Source organism: Taeniopygia guttata, chromosome 2 (genome assembly GCF_048771995.1).
Source record: "Taeniopygia guttata chromosome 2, bTaeGut7.mat, whole genome shotgun sequence".
Lineage (NCBI taxonomy): Eukaryota > Metazoa > Chordata > Aves > Passeriformes > Estrildidae > Taeniopygia > Taeniopygia guttata.
The window spans coordinates 77,457,406-77,471,705 of NC_133026.1; the positions used below are offsets into that span (position 1 = coordinate 77,457,406).

At 39.0% G+C, this 14,300-nt stretch overlaps 1 protein-coding gene across 1 annotated transcript; it reads right to left on the reverse strand.

The window, feature by feature from the left end:
* Positions 1-1,213: 1,213 nt before the first annotated feature.
* Positions 1,214-14,200, reverse strand: OTULIN (OTU deubiquitinase with linear linkage specificity; the record flags this gene model as incomplete). Its single annotated transcript, XM_072924287.1, has 8 exons — positions 1,214-2,462; positions 3,707-3,976; positions 4,998-5,123; positions 7,424-7,567; positions 8,715-8,809; positions 9,618-9,691; positions 12,158-12,483; positions 13,994-14,200. Coding segments are annotated over 8 exons (1,437 nt in total), but the record flags the coding sequence as incomplete, so codon positions are not given.
* Between the last annotated feature and the right edge of the window lie 100 nt (positions 14,201-14,300).

Sequence of the window (14,300 nt, forward strand, 5' to 3'; positions counted from 1 at the left end):
CAGCCGGGCGGTGGGGGAGCCTGGGCTGTCCCCTGGCCTGCAGGGACACCTGGTGACAGAGCGGGACGGGAGGGTACGCTCGCCCTGCGCCGCTGCGGGGCGCGGCTGAGGGGCTCCCGGGTTCCCCCGCAAAACCACTCCGAGCCGGGCAGCTGCGGGCCAGAACTGAACATTTCCAGCGAAAGGTCTGTGAAAAGCCATGGCTGAATTCTGTCTCAGTCCAGCGAGCCACCAGCTGTTGCAGAAGTATCTGATTCTAGAAAGGTTAAGAGAGATGGGGAGAGAAAAGTACCCACCGTGTTCAGCCTACATAAAAACATCATTTCAATAAAGTGAGGGATTGGGTTTTTTCAATTTAAAATATTGTATTTTTCAGACTGACACTGCAGAGCACATGCAGAGGCCACGTACCACAGCCCAAAGGAAATTTATCCCATGAAAAGCTTGTAGGCAGGTGCCTAAAAACACCATCCCAAACCCCACAATTCCAAGAAGAGTCAAATTGGGCAAACTATCCCCTGGAGGCGACAGCTGGTGATTACATTCAGTGTGCTCCCCCTTCCTCAGCATGCCAAAGTAACCTAACAGCCCTGATAAACCAATCTTCAGTCAGTACTGACCAGTTCTTCAATGGCTCAGTACATTTTAGGATGGTATTTTTGCCATCCATAGGAGTTGTGAATAGAAGAGAATTTTATCAGCATATAGGCAGAAATGAATGCTCTGAGGAAAGGGGACTAGAGAGATGCCTTCTTTGGGAGGCTTCTACCATGCTGAACTTCCTGCTTCACTTTCAGCTCTGTGGAATTAATAACATTTTTTTTCCATTTCTGAGAGCATGAAGTTCTCCTCAAGAAATTAAGCCTCTGCTTTAGAGGTTTTTGTCATACTACTGCTCTACATGTGGGACAATATCTTTTCAAAGAGGTGTTGTCTCAAAAACATAATCATAATTCAATAATTTTAGTTAATTTAATCATAACTACAACTTTTCTATCAGAGTTATGAGTTGCAGAAGTTAATTTATTTTTCCTCCTCTTCAGCTTTTCTTGGATAACATCAATTCAGGGAATTACTTGGTTTTGCTGCCTGTGTGGAAGCAGCCAATAATTATTTCTTTTACATACATTACTATACTTCACAGCTTTCAAGAACAAACTAACTTCACAAAAGGTAAAATATTAAAAATATAAAGAAACAAAGTGCTGCCAGATGAATTTATTAAGTTTTTTATTCCCTTGTAGCCCCCAGAAATTTTCAGTAACAAACTGATTTAGAAAGCAACGAAAACATGACAAACAGAATACATGACAGGCCTCATTCATGTGTTTAATTTATTTAGAACATAATGAGTAAACATTGTCATTGTGTATATTACCTCCCACAATAATAGTTAACAAATTAATTTCAACTAGAACAGAAGAATTTTGCATGCCACTTTCTCCAGAATATTCCAATGAAAAGTTTTTATAACCTTACGCCATTTACATATGAAGGCCTTCTAAGTGACCTGTGTATGACCAGCATTTCAGTTAAATCAGCTTTCACTCTCTTGTTCCAAAAGTCATCTGTGGGACATACTTCTACTTGAACCTAAAAGCTGAATGCTTCATTATTTAATTATTTTTTAAAGACTTGTCAGCACTTCCAGTATCTGATACATTCTATATTCTTTCCATTTTAAAGCATAATGAATAACTAAGCAGAAACAGAACCTCTCAGATCTCCAGTCCTGGGAGGAGTAAACTGCACCAGAAGTTTATTTCCATCTACTGCAGTCCCTGGACAAACTAAAATCCTCATGTTCTCCAGAGAAGCTGCCAGACAGGATTAACACTACAGGAGCAATAACATGAAAGACATGGAAGTTAACAGGCATGTGGTAATGTCCTATCAGCTGTCATAAATTAAGTGGGAATTCCCACTTAATTTGCAGAGTAAAAAGTTAGCTCATGTTTTACCACGGAGCCCCACTAAAAGAAATAAAATTAATAAATCTATAGTTCTGGCAATTCTGTTCAGAGTAAGTCCTTCCAAAAAAACGACTGCAGAAGCTTCCATTTTTTTTAAAGGAAAACAAAGCCATGCTTGCCGAACCTTTACTGTTAAGATAGTACTTACTTGATACTTCATTTCAGATGTCAACTTCCAAAACACAGATTTCAAGTTGCTGATTTAATCACATGGATTTTGCTATTGTCCTGTTTCAAAATAGAATGGGAAACCTCCATTAGCAGCACAAGGTTGTCTGCCAAACAATCACTTATTCAGAGCATCGTCTCTTGGCACATTCTGACTGGAATATTATAATGTCTGTCATCTTCAGTTATGAGAGTCACCACAGGCCAGTCCTCCTCCGGGTCATTGGGGTAAAGTGTGATGAACTCATCAGTGCTGTACTTATAGAGTCGGTACACTTGGATGGTATACTGCAGAGCATAAGCAAGGAGAAACATTTCCACCTACATTGGAAACAACAAATATCTGTGTAAAATTCAGCATAACCTTCTACAAGATTTTCCTCATAAAAATGTTAAACTATTACCTGTCAGATGAATTTTTCAAAGACAAAAATTGTGAAGTGAGAAGTCCTATACATTAGCATCTCTCATTCATTCTCTCATCTCCATCATACCCCTCTACAATACCATGCATTTAACAACAAAGTCCGCAAATCCACAATGGCCTAATAATAAAATGATCCTAAAGAAAAACTGCTTTACACACAGTGTCCTACTGCTGCAAGCAGGTAGGAAAGACATTCTCTTGCATCAGTGTTCATCCTGTTAAGTCACTTAAAACCAGACAAGAGCAGGTTTCAGACAATGATCCTTTCACTCTTACAGGGTACTTTGAAGTCTCCAGCCAAATAAAAAGTAAATGGAAAGCCCTTACAAAGCCTGTTGACAGGATAAGAAAGTCAGAAAAAGAAGCTGTAAAAAGCTTCTACTTTGTCTACTACAGTGACAAGCATATCCTGTTCTAAATAATAATTTACAAAGAATCTTACTGAAATAAACAAATATAGGCAGCACAAAAAAACTGTCAACATAACTTCTTGACTGAACTGAGCAGCAAAAAAGTCACCAATAAATCACTCATTTTCACAGAAACAGCAAACTGTCTTATCTATACTGCAGTTGTCAGATTTTTAAGATAAGAAACAAAACAACAACATAATACTTCCATGTTTCTAGTATCTACAATTAAGTTGTGAACTTCATTGCAGTGTCCCACTTGTAATGAATTCAATGGGATCTTTCTAAATGGATGTTTCCAAAACCTTTCAGTCTATTCAGCTCATTAACTACTGCTTGTTTTGGTTTGGGGCCTTTTTGTAATATGTGTACCATTTATGCCACATATAAAACACTAACTTCCATTAGCTTATCAGAATTCACCCGTGTATGTGCTACACATGGTCTTCATAATCTGAGTATTAGCTTTTATTATGGTATCTTTTAAAAAGCTAACAACTAAGAGATCCATACAAGTGTTCTATTAATAGCAAACCCTATTTCCAAAGAATGCTACCTGCCAATTGCCAGACAAAAATGTAGTGTTTCAGAGGAGGTCCTTTATGACTCTCACTACAAGCAAGCAGTTCTAACATATTCTTCCCAACAAAAGCTGAGAAATTTCTTAAAGCACTTGAAACTGAAAACTCAAACAGGAAAATAACACCTTAAGAACAACCTATCCTTACTTGTTCAAGGCCTCCACTGTGACCAATATGATTCAAGTGATTATGCATTAACTGACAAGGGTTGCTGGATGTATCCCGTGCAAACAGGAGCCAGGAGAAGACAGGCACTCTCTTTCCACTTTTATTGGCATTGTATAATTCAATGGCAGTGTTAAGCATCAAAAATTTCAGTGCTTCATAAAGACTATACTCCTCCTCTTCGTTTTTAAACAATTTATTACAAGCTTCTTGTTTCTCAAGAGGACCCTTTATTTCACTTATATTCTTCCACTAAAAAAAACAAAACAACAAACCATCAGACACAACACAAATCAACAGCCATCATCCTGCAAGAACTGCAAAAAGCCATTCGTGAGTTGTGAGATGCTCAGCACAGGCACTCAGAATTTAACTTATGAAGGGTTTTGTGCCTTTTGAAAAACAATCAAGAATATTTCCACAACCGTACCCCAGTCAAAGTCAGGCTGACTAGTCTGATTGTGCTTAAATCAATACATAAGCAAAGCAAAAGGAAGGGATGCTAGAACTTGCTGCAAAGTGGCAGAACATTGTTGTGGGACAATACACATTAAGGTAATAAGTAACTTTTTAGTTTCCTGCACCATAAAGCCTACATACTGCGTATTCTTTACATTTCTGTTACTCAAAATGCGTATTTCATTCCAACCCTCAAACTGCTGAATGCAGTATTCCAAAAATTCTTAAAAGCCTTCATAAAGAGAATTTGCATTCACAGTAAGAAAGGAACAACCAAAGAGTTTTTTAATAGGTTCCAGAGTTCCAAGAGGGAGAAAGCATGGGGCTAGGTAATATAGTATGAATACTTAGGGGCACAATCATGTTCTTGTGACCTGAAATAAATGTATAAAAATGGAACAAAAACTACTCCTTTGAAATTACTTCGGTGTTGTCGTGGTTTTCTTTCCTTAATATCATCCAGATACCAAAAGGATTTGTCTGCAGTATACATAATTCCTTCAAATAAATACAAGAAATAATAGAGGCAGAAAGCTTCTCTGTTATATTAATTTTTTCATTGAAATCTGTCCAATTAATAGTTTTCTGCAGAGCTGCTTGCAAATATAATTCCAGCATCAGGCTACTGCACGTAGTAAAAGACCAGATGCCTCTCACATATCTGAACAGATATTCTTGACTTTTTTGCAATATACATACAGAAAAGAAAATTTCACTACTGAAAGCATCCTTATGTTAAATTCTCTACATTCAAAAATCTTTGTCACTTTTCTTATTTGCAAGTGATCAAAGAATATACAAATACTTTTCCAACCTTTTTCCTTAGAAGTATTAAATACTCTTTTATTTCATCCTTTATTTCTCCCATCCTCTTGCCAGGTTTCTGTCTGAGCTGCCACTGCTTGATCCAGTCATACTTGCTCAGCAAGTTTTCAGGAAGCTGGAAGTTGAGAGAATAAAAGTCAGCTTAAGCTAAAGGTCTGGAAAGGAAAAGCCATCAACTCACATATTTTATTTTTTTTAACAGTTTTCACCTTAAAATAGTACCTCATATATCCTTCTGAACAGTTATAAGAGTAAGATGATCACAACCAAACACAAGTGGCTGTTTATAACATTTGCTGGGTAACAGTAAGAATATTGGTCTATTACTATTTCCAGATCTAACACATAAGGACTGAAAAAAATTACCAACCAAGTTACTCATGCCTTTTTTTTATTTGTTGTTTTATTTTGTTTTGAGGTGGGTTTTTTTTTGTTTTGTTTTTTTTTTTTTTTTAATTAAAACACTCCCCCAACAGCAGATAGATGACAGTGACTTTGTTTGAAAGTGTTCCTGACCCAACGGAACAGAAAATGACATTCATCAGATCATCCTGAAGTCCTGGTGGACTACAAACTACTTTGTCCAGAACAAACAAAAAAAAATGTTTCCTTTTCAAGAAGCACAATTCAAACACTCTGGGACAGGTTTTTTATTAAAGAAGAAAACAACTCGGGAATTTGCTGATGCATCAAATCATGTTTTAGCCTCAGAACTGCCTCTTTTACTGCTCATGTGCTACACCTGTCCAGTTCAGAGCGTTTACACCTCCCTTGAAGGACATCCTGGCAGTTGCATGTCCAGTTTTGTACCTTCATCTATTAACACATCTTACTGCTAGAACTGGAAGAGCAACTTAGGTCTTACAATGGAGTAAATGCTTGGCTAGAGTAGCACTTATGCCATCAGCCACCACCAGTCCATTTCCAGTTTACTAGGACTCCAAAGTAATAATGTGTTCTCTTTAGTGGCAGCCAAGTATGTGCCAGAGAGGCACAGATCTTCTCCCACCCAGCCTGTCATCCTGTGCACACAGAACTAAATAATCAAAAATTATATGCCAGTAACTTCTACAACTACAAATATGCATGTAATCACCATTTTAAATTAATAACAAGAAAAAACCCAAAAACCCTGTTATATTTGTGCTGCCAGTTGTCAGTATACACATTACTCCTATGTGCCTTCTGCTTTGATGCATAACAATTTATCATTTCAGTTTATTTTGTAGGTATACACCCTTTTAAAAAAATGTTGATTATTATATGACATTTTCCTCTGTGAATCAGTAGCAAAAAAAAAAAGGACGTCAAAAACTTAATTAAAAAAAGAACATCATTAAAATTTTTTTTAAATTTGCTCTTTAAAGGATCATTGGGAAACTATGTTCTTTAGTCTGATAATGAGGAAATGGTTGAGAGCTGAAAGAATGTGTTTTTTACAAAAAGGAAGCCATTTTGCAATGTACTTGCTGTAAAACACCTCACAGAACTATTTTCATCAATAATTACAAAAACATAATCACAAGATGTTTACTTAAAAATTACAGTGGCCAGAATGAGAAATTTTCAGTTGTCCTCTAAAGTTATGCAAAAAGGTAGTAAGGGCAGTGTGAATCTACTCGGACTGCTACCGTACACACAGAGTCTGCATCAGACATTCACCATTTACATTTCAAGCAGCATCCTGACAACTGGAACCTTACTCTTCTCAAGTGCCTCAATTTTGTATCTGCAGCTTCTTACATGTTTTTTCCATGCTCACCAATACCACCAAATAGACTTTGTTGAGACAAAAAAAAAATTCTAGAATAATGTTCTTCTACTTGCAGGGGAATACCTTGCTTTTCTCATACATCAGTGCTCCACAAGAACTGTTCTTCATGTCAGGTTGGAGTTGCTCTCACACTTATTTTAAGCACCATTTAAGACACAGGTAATTACACATTCTGCAAAGCCTACAGCACCCAATTTGCTATTCCACTTTCTAGAGAAAACATATATGGCACACAAGAATGGACATTATAATTTTGAAAAGCTAGGGTTTTCTCATATGTTAGAATAAATTGTATTTTTTTGTTATTATCAGCTGTCTTGTGGAAAATCTCTTACTGCTGCATTATAGGCAGTAAGAAGAAACCAAGAGAGGAAGATTAAGACAGACAAGTGACATTCCAGTAAGCACTACAGTAACATTTATATCCATCACAAAATGGAAACCAAGGGCATCTGGACTCAATTCCAAGTTGAACGAATCCCTGTGCACAAAGAGTAATCTTGAACATTCTAACTTCTCAGTTATGGGGATATTGACAAGTGAGCATATACATTATATAACAAGAGAAATGAAATAATAAAATTATCAAATAGGTTAAACCCAATATTAGTCTATTGTCAGAAGATCAGTTTGACACGTACCATAGTAAAATCCTTACTCTGCAGCCACCTTGGTAACTGGGCAGCTTGGCTTAAGGCTTGGAAAAGAGTTGCTCTGAAAGCACAATAGTTATCACCTCGTATTCTCCTAATAGATGCAAACTTCTGGGCAACTGCTTCATATCCCTAGAAAAACACAAAATCCAAAGAACATGAAATCATTAATAAAACATTTTAAGATCACACCCTGTTAACATAAGAGGTATTAGAATATTATCGTCCACATACTAATGCTAATAAAAAAAAAAAAAGCATGATCCACTACCCCTTTTGGAAGTTCAAATGCTTTTAGGTCACAAATTATACCCTAAAAAAACCAACTTAGTTCTGCTAAAAAACAAACAAGAAACTGAAGAAATCTAATAGATAACTGTTTGAGGTATTTGTTTGATGACAGAACATAAACATCACTGAAATATGGGTAGCTAGCTCACCTAGATTTCAAAAAAATATCCAACATACACACACAAGACGACACATCATGCTTAAAAGAAATTTGAGCACTAATTGATGCTACTTACCCCAAACATGGCACATGTAGTTTGTTTCTGCCTCAGGGTAAGTTTGTGTTTACGCTGAAATATCTTGACACTTGCCTCAGCACATTTGTTCCCTCCCTGCTCTTCCCATACTCACAGTTGTAGCAGAAGCCACAATGTTGAAATGCAGCTTCTGTAGCTCAGCTACCCTGGCAAGGGCCCATGTCCTGTGTGTCCATACTTCTCACAGTAATCTCTCCAGGGAGGAATGGGGAGTTTTTGACTTTTGTAAGGTATCTTTATGTTTACTCATACATATCACTAAATTTCTCAAGCAACAAAACAACTTTATTTTCTACCATTCTTGGTCAAGATTAATATAAAAATAGTTAGAAAACTGGTAAAAATCTCAGGAAAAATTTTTTTAAAACCCATGCAATTCACCACTTTTAGTTACTTGCCTTCCACCCAAGAATTTGGTAATCTGCTTTGCACTTTAACAGTCCATAAAATTAGCAATTTATGTCCATAAACAAAATATAAAACTTCAATTGAAAACAATAAAAAAAGACAGTATTAATCAAACCCCTAAATTATCAGCAGGTAGCTTTGCTAAAAACATGTTTGAAATAAGCACAAAGAAAAGCATCTGCCCGCTGTAAACCACTCCTAAGACCTCACAATGTAAAACACTACTACTGCATTTCCTATCTTAAAAGACTGACTGCATAGGAAATCATGTAGCAGACAAAAACCAAGAGCCTAATGAAATCCAACAAAAATAGAACTGCTACCTTTCTTATCCTTTTTGCTGCTGGTGTATTTCCTCTCCATTCCTTCATGCAATACTCCATGATGTCCATTTCAGGTGAAACACTTAATTTATATTCTGTCAAAACAGAATATGCAACATGTTGCATGCAACAGAACCTTATAAAACTGAAGAAGGTAGAAAGCCCATCAAATTTATAACCACACTATCATTTTAAAATAACTTCAGTGCCAAATGAAACTGGCAGCACAACCTGTAGCTACCAAGTAATTATTGGTGTGGGAGGGGATAAAATCCATTTGTTCTGAAAATTATGCGTGAAGAAAAGTTATGATGTAGTTCAACAAATAGGGAACACTCTGCTCCTCCCTTCTGCAAAAATTAATTGGCAAAGATGAGAAATTAGTAAAATACTCATTTTCTTAGCAAGCAGAAAAATATTGACAAAAGTTTCTCTTCTTCATACAGCAGCTAGACTGTAAGGGAGAAAGATGACAGATCTTTCTCAGTAAGTCAGAAAGAAGAGATACAGTTTTGCCTTGGAATCCCAGCAACCTTCATCCCAAAATCAGGTTGTACTGAGGGTATCAAGGCATGCCAGCAACAGATACTGATGACTATGACTGAGTAATTTTCAAGCACAACACTTGTTATGTAGATTAGGTGACTGCTTTCCAAAGAAGTCACATTCACTCGAAGTAGCTACAGAAACAAAGGGAATGATATATTAAGAGCACCTAATTTTCCAGAGAATTTATGTTTTTTGAATGAAACAGTACAATGTACTCAGTCATAAGTAACTGCTATTGAACACATACATCCGTGCACAGAAGTCCCTGGAGGAGAGAGCATCAGGACATCACACATCAGTGCTACAGGGAGTTGCAATACTGTATTTGAAACTTCACACAAAGTTTGATTGTACCTGATGAGTTTGCTTCACTAAGTAGCATTTTCTCTCTCTCTATTTCTTCTTCATCACGATACATGTCCTCCTCGCTGCAATAAAAATCAACACATACCTCAAGTAACAGCACAAATCCTACTCACCTCTTCAACTTCCCATTTTTACAACTGAGGAAAGTGCTTTAGTCTTTCTACCTTTTCTTTCAACTCAATTTGCTTTCCATCTTACCCATTTTCATAGAACCAACATTAGGTCTCAAAAATAGAGAAATGTTTAGAAAACCCTCTCAACTGCTCCCCTCCAGTATCTGTCACAAGGTTGGTAATAAATCATTGCCTGAATTTCTCTTCTGTGTTTGAATGGATACTCCAGTCCCTTTGTATTGCTACATTTTACAGTTTAAATTGGCAAAAGAAACAAGCCAACATGTCTATTTACTGCACATATGAATAATGCACCTATGCATGCAGCTAAGAAGACATCACCCAACAGGGCTTTGTATCTACACACCACTGGGACTGACCAACCCACCTCGTGCTGAGCAGAATACATGACAGAATACAACAAAAAGTGGCCAACTACCTGCATTTAGTTTGAATGTTACTAAATCTAAAGAGAACTTCCACCATGGTCTAAACTGCAGCTTACAGGCTAGCTGAAATCCAGAGAAACATTTCTTCCTCAAATAATATGGGCTTTCTGGCCAAGGTACATTGTCAAGTACCTGCATCTGAGCATATAATACAACATTCTGAAGTCAAGTTATGACCATGAGAGAGGAAATTATGCCCTACAAGAATACTGCATAGACCATCATCTGCAGCTTGTATGGGAACATTACTGCTGAAAACAGAGATCCATACAATGTTCAAAAAACTGACTGCAAATTGCACATTCCATTCCCCAGAGGCATTTGTCATATAATTACATCTAGCAAATAAACTGCTAAAAAATAATCACAGCTTCACAATTAAAATACTTTAAAAAAACTTATGTCACCAGCCATATTAGTACCATTTAGGCATAGCACTAAAATAAGTTTACATTGGAAGTCTGTTTTTCAAAGGAAAGTACATAAGCAGAAAAAGGCTGCAAGGTTATTGCTAACTGCCCACTACTAATTAGTAGCTTCTAATCTACTCCTCAAGAACACCCCAAATCCAAACCACAGTCTGCCTCCAAAAGACTAGGAAGAAATTAAAACACATCTTACACCTCTAAGAGAGGACAAGCAATTAGGAAGACAGTGAGAAAGAGTTTAATGTAGCCAGATGGCAACTGAATTACTTTCATTACACTTGAAAGGACAGACTACTCAATGATGGCTCTGTATTTCTTTTTCTTTATGTCCAAACCGGCTTACTCAAACCATCTGTGTATATCTCCCTTGAGAACAAAAAGTCTTTAGTAAGAGCAATGTAGCTTAATACCAGGAAACTCATCTACTGACCTGTCATACAAAACTAGTTAAGTTTTTACTCAAGTGCTCAAGTAGCTGCCTGAAATTGCATTTTTAACAACACTAAATAATCATTAATTAAAAGAGAAACAACAAATATAGTAGGTATCAAACAAAGTATTATCTGGCAAGAAGAAACATCATATAAAGATTTGTTTCAAGTCCATATTTGTGTTACACTATGATGCTGGACAAAGCCTAATTTCTCAGCAGAAATTAGGCTTTGTCCATTAAGGACATTAAGGTTTGTGAAGACTTTAAAGAATACTTAATAACCTTGAAAATACCATGATGAAAACCATACAGCTTGGTATGTGACAGCAGCAATCTCTAGCTTATCTTCTGTACAAGCCAAGTATCTAAAATATAAAGCAACAACCGCCCCCTCTGAGCATGAAGAAACCTGCTACTACAAGGGATCCCACATGGAGAGAAATTGTGTCAGGGCAAGGAAATTTTTCCTCTGCATTACAGCCTTAAATAAATTCAGCATAAGATGCAGAAAGAGAAGAAGTGCTCAACTGACTAAGCCAGTGAGATCAAGAAAGAGGAAGTTTGGTGTAAAGGAAGCAGTGTTATGTCCCTTCTGCAGATATTATGAAACCACCGTCTTTCTGGGAGTTGGCAAAACAGAAGCAGCCACAGACTGAGACCATGACAGATTAACATCCAGAGCAAACAAGGTACTGCAATTCAAGAGAATTGTTTCGAAATCCAGGTAGGCAAGAGGTGCAATCCATCTGCACAGGCACTCTCATTCCAGAGATGGAAGTGCGTCATAACATTGTTGTAGCACAGCAATCTGTGGAAACAAAAGCCTTTCTCCATTAATGTTCAAATAAATATTTCTAAAAATATACTGAAAAAGTAAGAAAAATAGTAGTAAAAAAGAATGATTAAATGAAAACATGTGTGCACAAAAGAAATAAACAGTGCAAAAAGTTGCATGTAAATACTTTAATTATTGAACTAGTTAATGGGATTTTCCTGAACCAAAAATACCAAGGGAAAAAAACCCATAAATTTACCTTCATGAACTGAAAGTACCCTCCCTTTCTACAGGAAAATTGTTAATATATTTTTAAAAATTAATCCTTACCTTTCCTCAGATGACTCCACTGCTGAACGATTACCAGACACAGGTACATACAGCTCACAGTTTCTGGATACATCCTGATCCATCACAAGAGATTTAATTATATCTATCTTTTCAGGTCTCCTACTTCTTCTGTATACACAGTCTTGTCTTATTTCTGATGCAGTTTGCTCTTTCTGGTCTGTAGGAGCATCTGCTGAGCCAAGTTCCTCAGAAGCAACACCAACTTCACCCTGATGCTTCACCAGCTGTGTGGGAACACTCTCTTTTTTCTCTTCTGCACCTGCAGAAAGGCTGGCTGGTTCTGTAAGCCACCCTTGAAGATTATCCTGGCTTTGAAGAATGAAGAAATATATGAAGAGTTTCTCTCCCAGAACAAAAGATATGTTTCAGGAAAATTACAATATTTTAAGAGTTACATTATATTTTGAGAATTCAGAGGGTACATAAATTATTCAAAACCAGGAAGAAAATCCAGAACAGTTTAGTAAAATAAGACCACATCCAAACTATTATCTAACTTACTCCCCTGACCATCATTTCTTACCAAGGCTAAGCTGTGTCAGTTCCTCAAACACAACCTGCACAAGAATTAGTGCTCCGATTAAACACCTGCCACCTGCTATCCTTGGGGTGCATAATCACCTAAAACCCCAAGGATTAACAGAAATTTTAAACAAGTTTCGGTCCTGCAAGTAAATAGTTTTTACAAACTCACCTGGTGCTCTGTGAAACATCCACTGCACCAGGATCATTGCTTAGTGTAAAAATTTCCAATCTTTGTGTCTTCCAATACGATCAAGGTACCAAGATAGGATGTCTACAATCCATTTAGCAAGCTCTCCAAAGGTTTAGGATGTGGCCACATAGTAAATTTTCAGAGATATTTATCTTGAGTTAACATATAATCCTGCCCAAAAGTTGTAAGTTATGGGTTGCTTGATAGCTGTCACATTAACTTTCTAGACAATTAGTGGCTACCCAGGCCAGCCACCTCAGAACTCACAAACTTAACAGCCACCCTATAAACTTTAAAACGGCACAACACATTTCTATTTCTAGGTTAAACCCTCCCACCTGAAAAATATATTTGCTTACTAGTGTTATAGCCCCTTGGCACCCGAGCCCTGATATGTACCAAGCTGTCTCATAGCACAGAGCTAAGAACCAGAGTTCACAGAACTGCAGAGTGGCCTGGGCTGGAAGGGACTGTAAAGGGCACTCAGATCCAATCCCCCTGCTGTGGGCACGGACACCTTGCACTAGACCAGGGTGCTCAGAGCCTTGCACACCTCCCAGGATAGAGCATTCACAGCTTCTCTCACAACCTTGTTCCAGTGCCTCACCACTCTCACAGTACAGAATTCCTTCCTAACGTCTAATCCAAAACTACTCCTTTAGAGCTGGAATCCTTCCCCCTTGTCCTGATCACTACCCACCCTTATAAAAAGTTCCTCTTCATTTTTCTTGTAGGCTCCCTTCAGGTACTGGAAGGCCAAAATTCACTCCAAACCCTTCTTTTTTGCAGTCTGAACAGCCCCAGCTGTCTCAGCATTTCCTCACAGAAGAGGAGCTCCAACCCCCTAATCAAATTCGTGGCCCTGCTGGGGACTCGTTCCTACAGCTCTCTGTCCTTCCGGTGCTGGCAGCCCGGAGCTGCAGCAGCACTGCAGGCGGGGCCTCACAGGAGCGGGGCCGAGGAGCAGAACGCCCTCCCTGAACACCGCGGACCGCGCTGCTTTTGAGCAGAGTCGCACTCCACGTCCCGATTTCTCCAGTCCCCGCTCCTCGGGGAAGGACGGCCCAGGCTTGGCGCAGCGCAGCCCAGGAAGGCCTCACCTTTTCGCCGCGCTCCGGCCCGCCCGGCACCGCTCCGCACCGCCCCGCCGAGCCCCGGCGGCCGCCGCCGGGCCCGGCCCCAGAAGAGGGCGCGGGGCTGGGCCCGGCCGTCACCGCTCGCCGCTCATGCCGGCGGGGCTCCGGGCAAGGCCGGCAGCAGCAGCGCTGGCCCCGGCCCCGGCGCCCGCCCGGCTCCTGCGCGGCCCCTCAGCCCCTGCCGCCCCGCCGGAACCGGCACGCGCCGCGCCCCCGGAAAGGGCGGCCCCGCCGGGGCCCTCAGCCCGCGGGAGTGGCACCGACTGTACCG